We start from the raw sequence: 17,409 nt of genomic DNA, 5'->3' as shown, positions 1-17,409 counted from the left end.
TTGTCTGTGAAAACTTCAATCTCTCCCTCAATTTTGAAGGACAATTTGGCTGGGTATAGAATTCTTGGCTGGAAGTCTTTCTCTTTCAGGATCTTGAATATATCATACCACTGCCTTCTTGCCTCCATGGTGCCAGCTGAGTAGTCAGAACTCAGTCTTATGTTGTTTCCCTTGAATGTAGTACATTGTTTTTCTCTTGCTGCTTTCAGGATTTTCTGCTTCTCTTCAACATTTGACAGAATGATTAGCATGTGCCTTGGGGAAGGCCTATTTAGGTTTATTCTGTTTGGAGTTCTTTAGGCTTCTTTGATTTGTATATTTACGTCTTTTATGAGGGTTGGAAAGTTTTCCCCCATTATATCCTCAACTACTCTTCCTAGTCCTTTACTCCTCTCTTCTCTTTCTGGGACACCAATGATTCTTACATTTGTGTGCTTTGTTTTGTCTATCATTCCTCTGAGTTTCAATTCAAATTTTTCCATCTTTTTTTTGCCATCTGTTGTTTTGAGTTTTCGAAGTCAATTATCCTGTCCTCCATTATCACTTATTCTTTCTTCTGTCTCTTCAAATCTGGTGTTTTGTGCCTCTAGTATGTTTTTTATTCGGTCAACAGAGTCTTTCATCTCCATGATTTCTAATATTTTTCTATTTATTCTTTCAAATTCCTCTTTGTGCTCATCTACTGTCTTTTTGATATCCTTTATGTCATTTGCTATCCCACTTATTTTATTAAGTAGAGTTGTATGGACATTTTTGATTAGTTGTTCCAATGTCTGTGTCTCCTCTGGTGTTTTAATTTGATTATTAAGCAGGGCTATATTTGTCTGCATTGGCACTTAGTGATCTTCTGTTGTCTTCGTGGTATGTAAATATCTTGATTGATTTACCTTGGGAGTTGATTTCTTTCAGTAATCTAAGGCCTTGTGTTTGTGGGATGGTTGTACAGTAGTGAGCAGGGCACAGGGTGGAGCACTCAGTGTGGTGATTTGTTTCAGGGCAGGTATGGGTGCAGGCTAGGGATGTTACACTGATGCTTGAGAATGTGAGCACCCAGAAGCCAGGGAAGATGTAGCTATGTGGGTGCACTGGTCTGGGGGCATAACCCTGGTATGCACTGGTCTAAGGCACGGGGTCCTTTGTGTGCATGCAGAGAACTGTGGCAGCAGGTCAGTGTTATCCTTCATGGATTTGGGGCTGATGTGACCCAGCTGTGCAGGTCAGCACTTTCTCAGAGCTGGGAAGTGAGGCTGAGGGCTGTGCAAATGTGCAGTTCTAGGACTGCTGTAAAGTGTAGTTCCCAGAGCTGAATGATGTGATTGGCGCTACATGCACATGAATGGGCCTGGGAGTGCTGTAAACAGATGAGCTGAGTTTAGGGAGGGTGGGGTGAGGCTGTCTGACACTATGGGTGGGGAGGGCGGGGGTAGCCTAGGTATGGAGGTTAGTGCCCACAACTCTTATGTGCTGGCAACAGCCTGCAGGGAACAGGGAGGGGGAGGTAGTGCTTGGGAGGTGTGCAGGAGAGATGGGTTGGGCTGCACTTGGGTTTGGAGTGTAGGGTCAGTACGTGTACTGGGGGCTGATGGGGTTGGGGGTGCCTGGAGCATGAGGATGGGAAGGAGTTCAGGTGAGTGGGGTGTGGAGTGAATCGCTGGTCACAGGGCTGCGCTGGTGAGGGTGGCATTCCCAAGGAATGTAGCCTGGCTTACTTCTTAGTCCCACACTCCTGTCTTGTGTACTCCTGTGGGTTATCTGCCAGGCGCCAGCTTTCTGCCTTTCAGTTCTTCAGCCTCTGCAACCATGACTGCCACATGTAGTGCAGAAGGCTCTCCCAGGTCAGCCGCATTCCCAAATTGCAGCCTCAGTTGCTCTCCTGTCTCTTCTCTAACTTTTCCATGGATCAGGGCTTATCTCAAGCTACTCTGCTCAGCCATCTTCCTGGAAGTCCCCTCATTTATTCTTGATATGGTAATTCCTATAGTGTTCAAAAAGGTTTAAAAAGTATGCATACCATGTCCAAGCCATTAATTTCATAGCATGTTTTATTCTTGCATTAGAAATACAGAAGCAATTCTCTGTACAGATCCCTCAAGAGTCATTTGTTAAAAATAAACACTGGAGGTTATTCCAACATACGTGTATAATGTTCATAAAAAAAGAATAGAAAACAAAGAGAAAATTTTTTTCTCCTTTTAAATTCAGTGCTTAACTGAGACAAGAAAATATTCAGAAAAATGTCTGAACAAACAAATTCTGGCCTCAAACACTTATAGTATGCTTCTTTTATTTTTATGGTAGCAAATTAAATTTCTGGCTGATTAATTTGCAGAAACAAAGGCAGACCTGGGAACTCCAGGTGACCTCCCTGATTGCTGGCTGTAAACAGAGATGTCCAATCTAGTAACTTCATAGACATACTAATTATAGAATAACTTAGTGTCATTAGAAGAGTTTCCAAGTCAACCAGCTTTCTTCAGATATATGAGTAGTTTCTCCTTACGTGAGTTTTAAACTAAAATTTATTAAATTAAGAGGGACTGAGAAGATGATCAATAATTTTCATTTATTATAAGCTATACTATATTGACTTTCATTGCTCTTAGGAGTTTTTAAATACATATAATTTTTCAAAATCATTATTTTAAAAATCACTTTACATAAAAGACTAAAGATTTTACCAAAGTAGAGTTTCATACATTTAAAAAAGGAAAGGAAAAAGGTATGTAATTCCTATTTACATTATTCATTCTAACAGAAAACTTCCATTTTAATTCCCTATACTATATACCAAACTTATCATCATGCTTATCTTCACACCATAGATGCTTTCCTGAACAGCTGACGGTAAAGCATGTTATTGAACAGGCTAATTAAAGTCATAGTATAAATTTTTATAAAATAAATATGACTTTCTAAATTTACCTTAATTTTAAGGGTTGAATATCTAAAAAATGGTGTTTTTATGTGACTGTTTGAGTTATAGTCACAAAATTTCAGAAATTTCAAATTCTGACTTACAGGCCAACAAAATTATATCTTATTGTAGAAATCAGGTGTGAAAAATGTTTATATCTCCTTTTATTCTTTCCACATATATACTCTCATTAAAGTAACTTTCAAACTATTAATCAAGAATACAAACCATTAAGACCAGACCAGCTCCCTTTGTAGAAGAGGAAGATGGCCCAGACCACCCTGATTTGGTAAGGGCTCCCTCTGCCTATACCTGGCCTTCCCTGTAGTCTGCCAGTATGGAGTCATGGACACATGTGTGAAGACAAACTGATAGGAAACCTTGCTGGCAAACCACAAAGGGAGACAGATGGGACACTGGCAATTTGCTAAGTCTTTAAATTGTGCAGCCTAATGCTACGCACCTTTCTCTGACTGCTTCAAAATCTGAACTGAATTGATACTAATTTGAAGAGTTGCCACATGTAGAAATGTTAGAAAAAACTCTGGCTATATCATATGTGCTCTACCTAGCTTAGGAGGATTCACATCTAATAAGCAAAAATCATTTATTTTTCATAAAAATCAAGGAGCTGGTTGTTGTTTTTTTTTGAAGAGGTCTTTTTGGGAGGGAGTGGGAGAAGAGGCTTAGAAATGAAGATGAATTTATGATGACCTTATTAATGAATCATGAGGTTTTTCTAAGTACAATTATTAAAACCCCATATTTGAATTGAACATGTACTCTATGTTCAATAGCCTTACAAAAGTAATGCAGAAGACTAACCATTGTTCTCCTTATAATGAAGCATAAAATAAGCTGTCATTTGAATGAGAATTTAATTTTTTTTATATAACATTAGGGACTTTTGGGAGTTGTGGGAACAGATGTAAAAGATATAAATGAACGTCATAAACCAAGAGCAATAGAGGAAGAAATACTGTGAGAAATCCACAATGTTATGGCAACTAGTGTTATGTGATGAAAAACCATTTATAATGAGGTCTGGCCCTAAGCAGGTGAAAGAAGAACTGAGACCAGAAGGGGACCCAAGAGCAGCCAGGCATGTTGACACTGTTTACTGAAGAAAACTATTTAAAGGAAGCATACAGAGAAACATGGGGGAAGGTGTATGTGTGTGTGGGTACTTTTGGTGGAATTCTCAGACAGTTCTGAGAACTAAAACTCAGCACCCAAGCCTTCTGGGAAAAGGTCTCATTTCAGAATAGAAAGTGATTGTATATGTAGCATTTTGCATTCAGAGAAGCTGCTCAACTCAAACTTAGGTTATTAAAATTGTATGTCGGTAGGCCAGAGTGACAGAAAGGTTTAAGGACTGCTTAGTCTCTCCACACCCAGGTGATGCACCAGGAGGCTGTCTGCAGGAGTCAGGAGAGATAAGAAAATCCCACAGACTCCTAGTGCCTGGGAGAGCCAATGAATTCACAATGAAGGAAAGCACAGGAGGCCAGGAGTTGCATTTATCTTAACAAATGTACTATTCCTTTTTAAAGTACTTTCAAATTTAGGGGTGGGAGGAAGAAAAGAGAAAACTACTGAAATGTACTAGAAGTTTTCACATCCTTTCAAAAGAAAAAGAGGAATAGAAGGGAAGAACAAGAAAGAAAAAATAGATATTTGGATATATACCCTAGTTAATGCCTGTAGGGAGGTGAAGCATCAAAAATATATTACACCATGACAGTGGGTCACAACTGAGGGCGATTTTTGCCTGCCAACAGACATGTGGCAACGTATGGAGACATCTTTGGTTGTTACAACAGCAGAAGATGCTACTGGTATCTAGTGGGCAGAGCCCAGGGATGCTGCCAAACATCCTACAATACCCAGCACTGCCCTCACAACAACATATCTGGACCAAAATGTCTCTAGTGTGTGCACTATCCCGATCAAAATGGTGGAGTGAGACACTTCAGGGCTCCATTCCCACATAGTAGCTTTGAACAACCAGTAAAAACTGACAGAAATATCTTTCTCAAGGCTCCAGAAAACAGTTAAAGGACTTCAGCAACAGGATGAGCAGCAATAAGAAAATAGCAATTTGAAAGTGGTAGGATCTTCAGGCACCCTGGCTGACCTCTTCCCTACCCCTCACCAGCGTGCGGCACAGAACCAGCCCATGTTTCCAGTGCAGATCACTGTTCCCAGTTTCAGACGGAGCAGAGTAACCCTTATGCACAAGCTGAGAGCATGTACGTCTGGCCCAATCTGTCTGGCAGCAGCCTGAGAGAACATCTCAGAACATACCCTGCATGTAGAAGGCAGCTTACCAAGTTCTCCCATAGAACACTGTGGGGGAGCAGCCAAATAGCTGCCTGGGGCAAGAGATTACTGGCTGTAGGACATCAGTGCAGTGCCTGGGATTGTGAATAAACAGCTTTCTAGGGAAGAGTGAATATTCATATTTGTGTAAACAGGGTAATTTCCAGGGCCACATGTGCATGTTCAAGACAAGAGGTGTGTGCAGAAACACAGAGAGGCTCCTATGCTTTGGCCAGGAGCTATTCTCTAAACTCTTTATATGGATAAGCTCTGCAGAAAAGCACTCACACATGTGACTCTGCAAAGACTGGGAATGTTTTTTTTTCTTTTTTACCTTCTTCTTTAAAATATTTTTTTTAGTTACTTGCATTCAAGAAAAACTCAGTCATAACACTACCTGGATACAAGGTTGAGGAACAAATGCTGCTGGGTCTAAATTCCAGTGATAATACATTAAAATATCAAAATGTCCAGGTTTCAATGAAAGGTTACAAAACATACAAAGAAACAGGAGGCAATGGCCCAGGCAAAGCAGAAGATTAAAGCCTTAGAAACCATCAATGAGAAAGACCAGAGCTGGGACCTAGGAGATGAAGACTTAAAAAAAAATGGTTCTAAATACACTAAAAAAGCTAAAGGAATACATAGACAAAAAAACTAAAGGAAATCAGGAAAATGATAGATGAACACAAAGAGATGGAAATTATGAAAAGGAACTGAACAAGGGGAAGACCACAGCAACCAAAATGAAAAATTCCTAGAGGGGTTCAATAGCAGATCGGAGCTGGCAGAAGAAAGAATCAGTGAACTGGAAGAGAAGACAATCAAAATCACTCAATCTGAGGAGTAGAAAGAAAGAATGAAGAAAAGTGAACAGAGCCTCAGGAACCTGTGGGACACTATCAAGCATACTAATATATGTACTGTGGGATTGCCAGAAAGCATAGAAAGAAAGAAATAGTGGCTGAAAACTTCTCAAATTTAATGAAAGACATGAATATAAACATCCAAGGTCTTCAATGAAATCCAAACAGGATAAACTCAAACATCCATGCTGTGGTATATTGTAATCAGGCTATTGAATGCCAAAGATAAAGAGAGAATTCTGAAAACCACAAGAGAGAAGCAATGTGTCACATATAAAGAAGCCTCAATGGGATTAAGTGCCACATTCTCATAGGAAATCATGGAAGAAAGACAGTAGTGGGATGACATATTTACACTGTTGAAAACAAAAATTACCAACCAAGAATTCTATATCTGGCAAAACTGTTTTCCAAAAATGAGAGAGATTATGACATTTCCAGATAAACAAAAGCTGGGGGATGTTGTCACCACAAGACTAGCCCTACAAGAAATGTAAAGGGAGTTCTGAAGGTTGAAAGTTAACAACAATAGACAATAGTTAAAGATGCATGAGAAACAAAGAGCTCTGGTGAGAGTAATGACATTGGTAAATATAAACGTCAGTACTATTTTATTTTTGATTTTTCACTCCATTTTTACTTCCTAAAGGACCTGAAAGGCAAATGTATAACATGTAAAGAGAAATCAGTGGTTTTGGACTTAGAATGAATAAACATGTAATTTGTGATAAGAACTACATAAAGATGGCGGTTGGGGTGGAAGGTAATAGGAACATAATTTGTGTATACTAGTGAAGTTATCAAAGCAAACGAGACTGTTACAGACTTAGGGTGTTAAATTTAAACCCCTGATGACTACAAAGAAAAAAATTAGAGAATATATAAGCTTGTAGAGACAGAAATTAGAATACAGGTTGTCATGGGCAGGGGACAGGGGAATGGGAAGTCAATGCCTAATGGGTGTAGGGTTTCTGTTTGAGGAAATGGGAAAATTTTCATAATGGAAGGTGATGAGGGTTCTGCAATACTGTGAATGTGATTAATCCCACTGAATGGTATGCTTTGGGGAGGGAGGAAGGGAGGGAGGGAAGAAGGAAGGGGAAGGGAAGGGATGAAGGAAAGAAATAAATAAGGGAAGGAAGGAATGCAGGGAAAGAAAGGAAAGAAGAAAAGAAAGAAGCAACTAAAGAGATAATGATAATTAAATGCAAGACATGATCCTGGAAGACATCTAGCAAGGGAGGAGAAAAGTCTCAAAGGGACATTATTGGGACATATGCAAATTGGAATATAGACTGCAAGCTTTATATCAATGTTAAATTCCTTGAACTTGATGACTACACTTAAGGTGGTTACATAAGTGAATATTCTTGTTCTTAGGAAATGTACATGGCAGTATTAAGTGTTCAAGTTTCTATGATTTTATCAGTACTGCCTGGAATCAATTTATTAACCACTTCTTTCAAGTCATTAGTCTGGACTTCTAGGGATCATGGTTTCATTGCTCTTCTGGATTTGGCAGGCCTGTTGATGCTGAACGTAGAGATCTTTTGAATCTGACCAATGCGTTTTTCAGTAAAACAATGCAGAACAGATGAAGTAAATAACCCTCGGTATTCTGACATCAACATGAGTGTAAATCATGTTCTGCCATTTTTTGACCATGGAATACATTTTGTCAGGGGCAAGATCCATGCCATGGAAGTTATTTAGGCAGTTTTTACCCTGCAAATTCTCAATAATTAGCTTGAATTTTGTAAATGCAACTTCATCATGCTGCGGGTCAGCAAGGTTCACTTCAAAAATACAACCATCAGATGCAATTTTGCTTCCTTGAGTCCTAGTAACTAGTGTTTTCCCAATATTTCTTAAACATTGCTAGTGCTTTCACATCATACCAATCTTTCTTAGAAAATGGATCAACTGCTTTCTTCTTGGTTCCCTTTGTGCCAACTTTTTCTTTTATATATATATATATAATTACTTTTAATATAATTTCATGTGAAACTGCTTCTCCAAAGCAAGCAGTTTCCACTACAAATTACATGGTACTATATACTCAAATCTAACAATATAACCAAACAGTCATTTTTAAACTCTATTATGATGATTTAAAAAAGGAGTGGCTAGCGAGTAAAGAAAAAAGTATTATTAATCAATTCAGTGCCATGACCTTTAGAAAACCTAATGCTGTTGGATCATATGCCAAGGGTTAAAAAAAGAAAAAGAGAAAAAATATTAGACTATTTATGGCTATCTGCTACAGATAATTATTATAAATATTTCTAAAAAGGAACGAAACATTGTAATGTTATTCTATTTCTTTACTAAGTAGAAAGGAAGAAAACTTTAACAAAAACTTTACAAAAGCCAAAACCCACATATGAACTTGTCACGGCATATATGACATCTGAATATGAAAAAAAGCTAAATATAGACTACTTTATTAGCAAAAATATTAAAACAAACCAGATAAAGTTTTAAATTATTAGTCATGTAAAAAGCATTGATATTACATTTTTACAATGCCTATTACATTGGAATAACCCTGTAACAAGGACCTGAATAAAACTGATTTGCTTTAGGTTATTTACATCAAATACCATGGTCAATCAAAAGTTGACTATATTACTGAAAGCATTACAGTAAAGTTTGTTGCCAATTATTATTTATTATGTGATGTGGATATAACTATTTTTAGAACAGAATTTATTCAAGATAAAATTGTCTCTTGAGAAACAGTTTTACACAGTGCTATTACATGAACTAGGAATTTCCTTCACATTTTTAAAGACTTCAAATTATAATTTTTCTTGTATATATTTTATATGTTTATAAGAGATGTTTTACTTTGTGTATATGCATTTTCTCACATTAATTCAATGGAAAAGAATAACACTACATGCTACAATTGTTGACAATTCTTTCCCTTTTACTTTTCTATACTTATTCTTTCTTTGGATAACTGAAGGACAAATTTTGTTTTTTATAAAAGTGCTATGTATTCATTGGATTGTTGAGTGTTGCATTATATAATAACAGTCTCATTTTCCTATTACCACATTCGAGAAGAGTAAATAAAACATTTTACAACTAAATTACATTACTGTGTATTTTGTACATTTTTCAGTGATTTTTCATTTGCAATTATAACATTCTACTAGAATGTTTTGGAATTGCTTGTTTCCCCTAGGCTTTTAACTACAACAATTTCAGTTAAAATTTACCAAACGTTATAGAAAACTTAAGTAAATTCTACTTAATTTTCTGAAACATTAAAATATATTGGAGGAAGTCGGGCCTATAGTAACATAAAGGTCTTGAAGCCAGGTCTATAGTAATATAAATGTCTTGAGGAAAGGAACAACATGTTTGTGCACACTGAACATTAGGGAGAAGCTGATGACAAAATATCAGAGTGTGAAATGTATGTCAGAGTCACAGACTTCAAGGACTTCTGACTTTGAAAGGGATGGAATTTCTAGTAAGGTCTACCAGTCTCCTTTAGAGAACTTAGAGATGTTCTGTTGGACACCAATATGAGCCAGGTACTGAGTTAAAAAGTTGATGATACTGGGATCAAACAGGTAGAAAGACAGAATATTGATAATATTTATATTTCTAGGGTACCAACCATATTACATCTATAACTGTGAAGACAGAATAATGATAATATTCATATCCCCAAGGTACCAACCATATTACATCTATAACTGTGACTTCATTCTATGTTTAAACCAAATTCTAATTTTCTTCCTAATTACCTTAGTATAAGATTTCACTTGATTCTTCGTATTTATTAGGATTTTTCATTTCTCTCTCACACACAAAAGCAAAAGAGGAATTAGAGAATTTTAGATTGCTTGTACAATTAAATAAAAAACTGAAGTTATAAAAATTGTTCCTATTAAGAGTTAGTACAATGCCTTGCCAAATATAAAGCAGTTAAATATGTTTTTATTTGTAAGTAAAATAAAGTTTAAGACGCTCCCTATAAGAATATTAAAGAAAAATTTCTTCTTATTATCACTGTTGTGAATTAGTTTCTTTTTACAAACTCTGAAGTTAGTGACAAAAATGACTTACCTTCACATCCCTGTGAATTATGTTATTATCATGACAGTAGCGTAGAGCTTCCAGTATCTGTCTCATGTAATGACTGTAGAAAAACAAAAGACATCTAAAACTGTAAAAAAAATTATTTTTAAAACTTAATATACAGTGTCCCTAGTTTGTAACTCCAACTTTCATATTAGCTGCCTATGACACTTCATTTAAGTAGACAAGATTGGTGGAAAGTGAGGTTTAATAATGAAAGAGTTGGCAGACTCATAAGTTCAGGAGTTTCATGAAGAAATAATGGGTTCTACATTTCTTAAAATATCTAAGTTAAAAGAATTTCACACAGTTCATAAGTAAAATAGCCCTGCAAACTAAAAATTCAAGCTTAAAACATGAAACATGCAATAATTCCCTAACATTTAAATTCTACTTAAACTGGACTGCTATTAAGTAAACAGTGCTCAGAGCTACACCAAAATTCAGACCAAAGGCATAGCCTGTTTGTCAGCAGAGTCTGCTGTCTGCCTTATTTTCATTTAGCTTAAAGGACCAACAAGAGAAAAGAATCCCCTTATGCCTATAGCTTTATTTTTGCCACAAAATCAAGGTTTAGTTGAGGCATCCTTGAAAAAAGCTGCGTTTGTTCAAGATCTATGTACTAGGAACCCTCTGTCTTCACTAGGTCTGCAGAGGACCTCCAACTGGGTGCAGGTGAGAAGAAAGGAAGAGTTAGTACTTTAAAAAATAAATCATTAAAAAGTGGTAAGAGGGTCAATTACAACAGGGTGTGACATGAGTAGTTTATTCATTATTATTTTAGAATTTACTTTGACATCTTTTCCCCATTTCTAAAATACTTTTTCTGTAATCCCACCATTTCTCTCCCTCTGTCTTTTCAATCTTTGCTCCCCCTGCATTTTACTCTCTCCATATTTGTCTCTCTCTCCTTGCTTTTTATCCCTCTTCCTTTCTCATTTTTTTCCTTTGCCTCTTCAACTAGTCATGACATAGAAATGCAACAGACTCACTATTATTAAGTGTTAACTTAATTTTATTGTGTTTTCAGATCTTATATTTCCCACACTTTAAACTGAAAACTAAAATAATTATTTTTAAAATTTTCATGGTACTCAAAAATGATCTTGTATGTGTTTTTAACTAAAAATAGAAAAACAATTTCTCCATTCCTGCTTTACATTTAAGACATTTCCATCAAGTTCCATCTTTATGCTACTATTTAACCAAATTCACATGAGTGAACCTATAATTAGCTTATGCATTACTTCATGTATTACAATTGATTGGAAGGTTCCACTTTAAAAATGAAAAGTAAAAAAAAAAAAAAAACTTCAGACTTTCTTCCTCACAACTGGGCTCTAAGTCAGAGATCCAGAGATCCAGGGTCAAGAAATTCTCAGTTCTTAATTTTAATTTTAATTCTTTTACTTTGCAAATTCACATATTAGGAGTTGTGGTTACAAACTCTACCTGGGCCAGTGCAGCCTGTAAAAAAGTTTCTGTTTAAGTTAGGGGTTCTTAACTTGGGTCAGTGGCCTTTTAGCATTTCAAATCAGGCTTTTGAAGGTCTGTGACTCACCACCCCCACCAAACCTCCTACCCCGAAATGACTAATGGTTGAGAGATAATAAATGTGAAAGTGCTCTGAAAACTCTAAACCCCTCTCCAAAGGCTAAATCGTTATTATTACTATTATTAAATTTAGTTAAAGATTTAGGAATGGCCTGGCCAATTGGTACATCCAGATGTGACCATGGAAATACTGCATAAGTTTAAACTAGGTAAGTGGACACACTTGTACCTACAGTATGGAATACCTGGGATATACAGCACTAAGATAGCCACCTAAATAGATAGCCTAATATCTTTAGATATCTTTAGATAGCCTAAAGAAAACTCAACTGCAGTCTCACAGAAAGAAAAGAAAGCTTGATGAATGAGCATTTTTTTTTACTTTTCATAGTAAATTATTTGATACAAATATATATATATATATATATATATGAATCTCTGGTGTATGTGTGGGGAAGTAGGTAGAGTTTTAATTTATTATTGTTATTATTATTTAATTATAGAAGTTGTAGTTTACATAAAAATCATGTAAAAAATACAGCATTCCTATATACCCCCTATTGTTGATACTCTGCATTAGTGTGGTACCTTTGTTATGACTGATGAAAGAATATTAAAGTAGTACTATTAACTACAGTCCATAGTTTATATTGGGTGTATTTTTTCCTATATACCACCCTCTTAAGAATACCTTGTATCAGTGTCATATATTTGTTATAATTCATGGAAGAAAATTCTTTTACTTGTATTATTAACCCCAGCCCAACATCTACAACAGGGTTCACCGTGTCATACAGTCCCATATTTTATCTTCTAGCTTTCATTCTACATAGATTTTTTTGTCCCAAATTATGACATATCTAAATTAACCTTTCCCTACCTTCCCAGGCATGATTCTGGGAGTTGTGCATGTGAACAATGTGCTAACAGAATAAAATGAAAACCAATGTCCGCCCACATGTTCCAGAGAACTGCTGACTAAACTCTAAATCAAAAAACATCATGAAGCATCACAGTGGCCCATGCTTTCACAGAAACTCAGCAACATATATTTCTGTCTCCATCTACCCTAAGGGGAGATGACAATACCATGGAAGGAAAGAGCTGATCAGCAATCCATTTACTCCCTTTGGAAGGAGGCATCTCTCAGGGGAAAGAGAAACAAAGGGAGATGACTCAGTCAACCCAACCTCTGGGTAAACAGACTAATGATATGTGCTAGGAGAAGAGACCTTATCTCTAAAATGGCCTGTTAAGGATTCCTATACTAACCAGAACCCTGGATCTTTGAGGCATGGTTTCCTGGAGAATGTCATGTAAGTTATATAACTCTCTAGGTTATAAAATGGAGATGTTTCATAACTGAAATGTTCCTTTCTGTATGTAGAATCCCACAAACCTCATGTAAAGATCCCATCTGTTTTGGGCAAGAAGTACATGCCTGATAAGGAAAGAAATGACCGAGGGAGTTGATCTTGATACCCCAACCTCTTTCTATTTCTTCTGAGCCTTTTGATTGCCTGCATCCTTGAAATTATTTAGTAAAGCTTAGTACTAGGTAAGAGGATCTCTCTAATTCATGTGAGTTTGATTTGGTAATCTGATTCCATGTGTTAGCTCACTCGACAACTCATCACCCCTGAAAGAGCAGAGGTAATTGCTAATGACCAAATGCAGTTTTATTTTATGCTATGCTTTACTGTGCTCTTAAAGATCTTGAAACTCAGCCAGTGGAGAAAAACGACACTATCAATTTGATTACTAGTGGATGTCTCAGAATTTTCTTGTAGTAGGTCTCACTAGAATACTAAAACAAGCTGAATTTTCTAATAATGAATCACAGAATTAGAGTGGGGAAGGAAGGTTAGAAATCATCTGGTCAAACACTACATTAAAGGAGGAATCTAGGTGCCTCTTGTTGCATGGTCCTCTGCAACAGGGAACACAACTAATAATTCTTTGTTAGATTGCCCTTTATTGCGGGAAAAGGGGGGTGTCAATGTTAAGAAGAGTCTTTAAGAAATTGTGCCTAAACCTCTTTCTTTGCAACGCCACCTACTGGTCCAGATGCTTCGCTTCTCTGGTCCCTTCTGGCAAGTTCTTTTCATAAAATCAACATTTTAACAGCAATTAAAATTGGATTTAAAAATGAACAGACTTTTATCTTGATACGTACATAAACATTTACCTTTCTATAAATCTCACGTTTGGAAGAAACCATGATTTCACTATATGACACCTTCCCTACATACTGCCATCTTACATATCCTGACACCCACTAGGGGCAGAGACAGTTTCTAAGCTAAAGAATAGCAATAAGGATGACTGGAGAACAGAGTAACAGTAAACTGATTTAACATCAACCCTGACAACATATATGCTGGGTTACCTACTATTATTCTGGCTCAAAAAGGAAAAAAAATAGACTTCCAGGAAGATGGCAGAATTGGATAGGCTGAGTTCACTCTGCTCCATGTAACAACTAGAGAAGTGGCAGAAAAATGACCAAGACAGTGGTTCCAGGGTACAAGTGACCAGAGAGGAATTTCTATATTATACTGGGAGGACCTGGATGAAAAAGCAGAGAAATTACAATTGAGAGGACGGGCTTAGTATTTCCAGTTGTGACCACACCTGGGGTGGACAGCAATACACAGACTGGAGGTGGTCCCAAAGGAGCGACCTGCTCCCACACTCTTCACCTTGGTATCAGCTTGAGAGATCTTCTCTCCCAGCTCTACAACCAGGAACACCTGCCGGGAACCTGGAAGCCAGCAGACTTGGTTTACCTATGCACAGAGACCTTGTGAAGCACTGTGCCTTGACTCCTGATCCCTGAGTCAGGCTGTTGTAGGTGCCTGGTGTTGACTGAGACTGGGCAGGCCCTCCCCATGGGAGGAAGGGGGACACAGGCCTGAGAAGATGTGATAATTGGTTAGTGAAAGAGATTCCCTGGGTCCTGGTGCTTCAATCCCTGTCTGCAGAGGCCCGGAGCACTCATGGAATGGAGAGATGGTATGAGGGAACTAGCCACACTACACTGTCAGGCACTCCCAGGTTTGGAGCACTCATGGTGTGCACAGGCAAAGAGGCAGGGACCAGGGAGGTAGCTAAGTCACACTACCTGTCACTCCCAAGTGGGCTGTGGGCAGGGATAGTTGAAATATTCAGTCCCATAGCCCAAGGTCATTTCATGAGGGAGCCTGGGGACGACCAGACCCATTGTGTCCACAAGCAGATTCTCCACCAAGGTGCACACTGCTCAATCCCCAGTTCCGGGGTTGGTGGCTTTCAGCACGCATGGAGACATGTGGGGCTGACTGGCTTTGTACTTGGTTGGGTCATGGCCCAGCCAGCTGACTTAGAGAAAGTTAGGCCTGAGGGGAAGAGGTGGCCCAGGAGTGCCATCTGCTGGGAAGAAGCAGAAAGTACAGCCTGGCAAACTGCCCTTCTTCCTAGCCTTTAGCAGATCTTCAATTGAAGTTGCACCTCCTACATGAGGTTCCGGCCTTTGTTTGGTGGGGAATTACTGACAAACCTACTGCAAAAAAGAAAACTTTAATACAAACCCAAGAAACTACAAAATCTTAGGCGAGAGAGGGAAATCAACCTTCAAAATCTTGGTGATTATCACCAAGATAATCAAATGCCTCAAGTCAGCAATATGTTGGAATATTGTGTGGCTACAGAAAGGAACAAAGTCATGAGGGATGCAACAAGGTGAATGAACCATGAGGACATTATGTTGGGCTAAATGAGCCAGAATCAAAAGGACAAATATTGCATGGTCTTTTTTAGAAAATAATGGTAAGAAAATTGGGGCTTAGATTGTAAGCTCTTATAGCAGTCACAATTATTCCTGAGCTTTAAGTACTACTTCTAGAATCTGAGATGGTGTATATGTGTAACTTTGTATTTTCCTGGAACTTTGGGTACCTGCGTGATACCTACAACTCAGAGTAGGAGTTCTGCAGCTCTGAAAGTCATCATTCCTTCATACAGCAACCGTTAAAGAAGCTGAAAAAGAGATCAGGCTTCAATTAGAGATAAGAATGAAGCCAATCTAGTTGGGACTAAGGTAAATCAGAATATAGGGTAAAGGATGATATTGTCTGTGTATCAGAACTTCACTTACTATATGAGACCAAAGGAGGAGAGGTTTATATTCCAAAACCTAAATTTTCCGTAGCACACAATCTAATGTAACTTGTCAGTTCAGCTCAGTTAAACAACTTTAACACATGGAAGCTAGAATTGTGAACAGGTCTTACAAATCTGCATAGCTTAATGTAATACCTGGATAAATTCCAGAATATGTTGGGCAGATAATTAAAAAGTATTGGCAAAGTCCCTTGAGGGACTTGAGAAAAAATATGGAACTATTAAACTTTCCCACCTAGGACATCCCAGATACTCTCTTAGGGACTCCCAAGTTAATAGGTCAAACCCTTGACCTTTAGGCTTGCTCTTATGAAACATATTTCTGTAATGGAGAAACTAAGCCCACCTATTATTATGCCTAAGAGTTACATTCAGAGAACCTCTTTTGTTGCATAGATGTGGCCTCTCTCTCTCTCTAAGCCCAATTCTATAAGCAAAATCATTACCCTCTGCTCTATGTGGGACATGACATCCAGGAGTGTAAGTCTCTCTGGCAATATGGGACATGACTCCCAGGGATGAGTCTGGATGTGGGACTGTGGGACTGACAATGTCTACCTGACCAAAAGGGAGAAAAGAAATGTAAAAGAATAAGGTATCAGTGGCTAAGAGATTTCAAATAGAGTTGAGAGGCTATTCAGGAGGTTACTCTTATGCAAGCTTCAGCTAGATATCGCTAATTGCCATGGTATGCCAAATCCCAACCAACAGTATTCCTGTAAACTCTAAAGAATACCCAGAGCTCTATCTGAGTCTCTATGAAAGTCTCCTTTTCAACATGAAGAAGTTAGAATGGTCATTGCCCAAATATCCCTAAGGATTGACAGAAGGATCAAAGGAGAAAGAAGATAGGATTTAACAAATGCGTATGACCACTGAAACACTATATTGATATTTCTTTTTAGTATCCAGTGTCTTGGAGAAGCTAGAAGGAAATACCTGAAACTGTGAAACTATAACCCACAGCATACTTTGAAATTTGTTTTAAAACTACTTGTTAAAATGTACTTTGAAATTCATTGCTTTTTTGTATATATGTTATATTTCATAATTTAAAAAAAAGGAAAGGTGGGAAGTTGGTGGGATAAGTGGTTGAAGAAGGAGGTAGGGGGCAGGTTGTGTTCACTTGCTGGGTCATTACAAACTTTACCCACATTAAAGCCACTTCTCTGTATTGGAGCAGAAACAAGTAGAACTGTATATATAGGTCTTATTTTAGTATGGGAACAATTTCCTTTGGCTTTAAAACTTAAATTGGAATAATAGGGGAAACTGAGTACAGGGGAACAGGGTATATGAGAACTCTTATTATCTGTTCAATTTTTCTGTAAATCTGAAAACGTTCTAAAAAATAAAGTCTACTAACCAAAAAAAAAAAAAAAAAAGGGAAAAAAAATCATTGTCCTCCATTGGACTTCATTATTTTATAAAATCAAAATTCAGAATTCTTAGTTTTCCCTATTTTACACTGCTGCTGAAAGATATCAATATGGT

At 37.5% G+C, this 17,409-nt stretch overlaps 1 protein-coding gene across 8 annotated transcripts in view; it reads right to left on the bottom strand.

Moving 5' to 3' along the window:
- The window catches only part of CASK (calcium/calmodulin dependent serine protein kinase), a 533,324-nt gene that overhangs the window by 223,469 nt on the left and 292,446 nt on the right, over window positions 1-17,409 (bottom strand). For all 8 annotated transcript variants that reach the window (XM_077145443.1, XM_077145445.1, XM_077145446.1 and 5 more), the window contains exon 5: window positions 10,189-10,261. In XM_077145443.1, coding sequence (XP_077001558.1) covers window positions 10,189-10,261 — 73 coding nt within the window. The remainder of the gene's footprint in view (window positions 1-10,188; window positions 10,262-17,409) is intronic.

The sequence above is a fragment of the Tamandua tetradactyla genome, chromosome X (genome assembly GCF_023851605.1).
Source record: "Tamandua tetradactyla isolate mTamTet1 chromosome X, mTamTet1.pri, whole genome shotgun sequence".
NCBI classification, from domain to species: Eukaryota; Metazoa; Chordata; class Mammalia; order Pilosa; family Myrmecophagidae; genus Tamandua; species Tamandua tetradactyla.
Note: the sequence above shows the minus strand (reverse complement) of the source record. Positions and strands in the feature narration are given on the sequence as shown.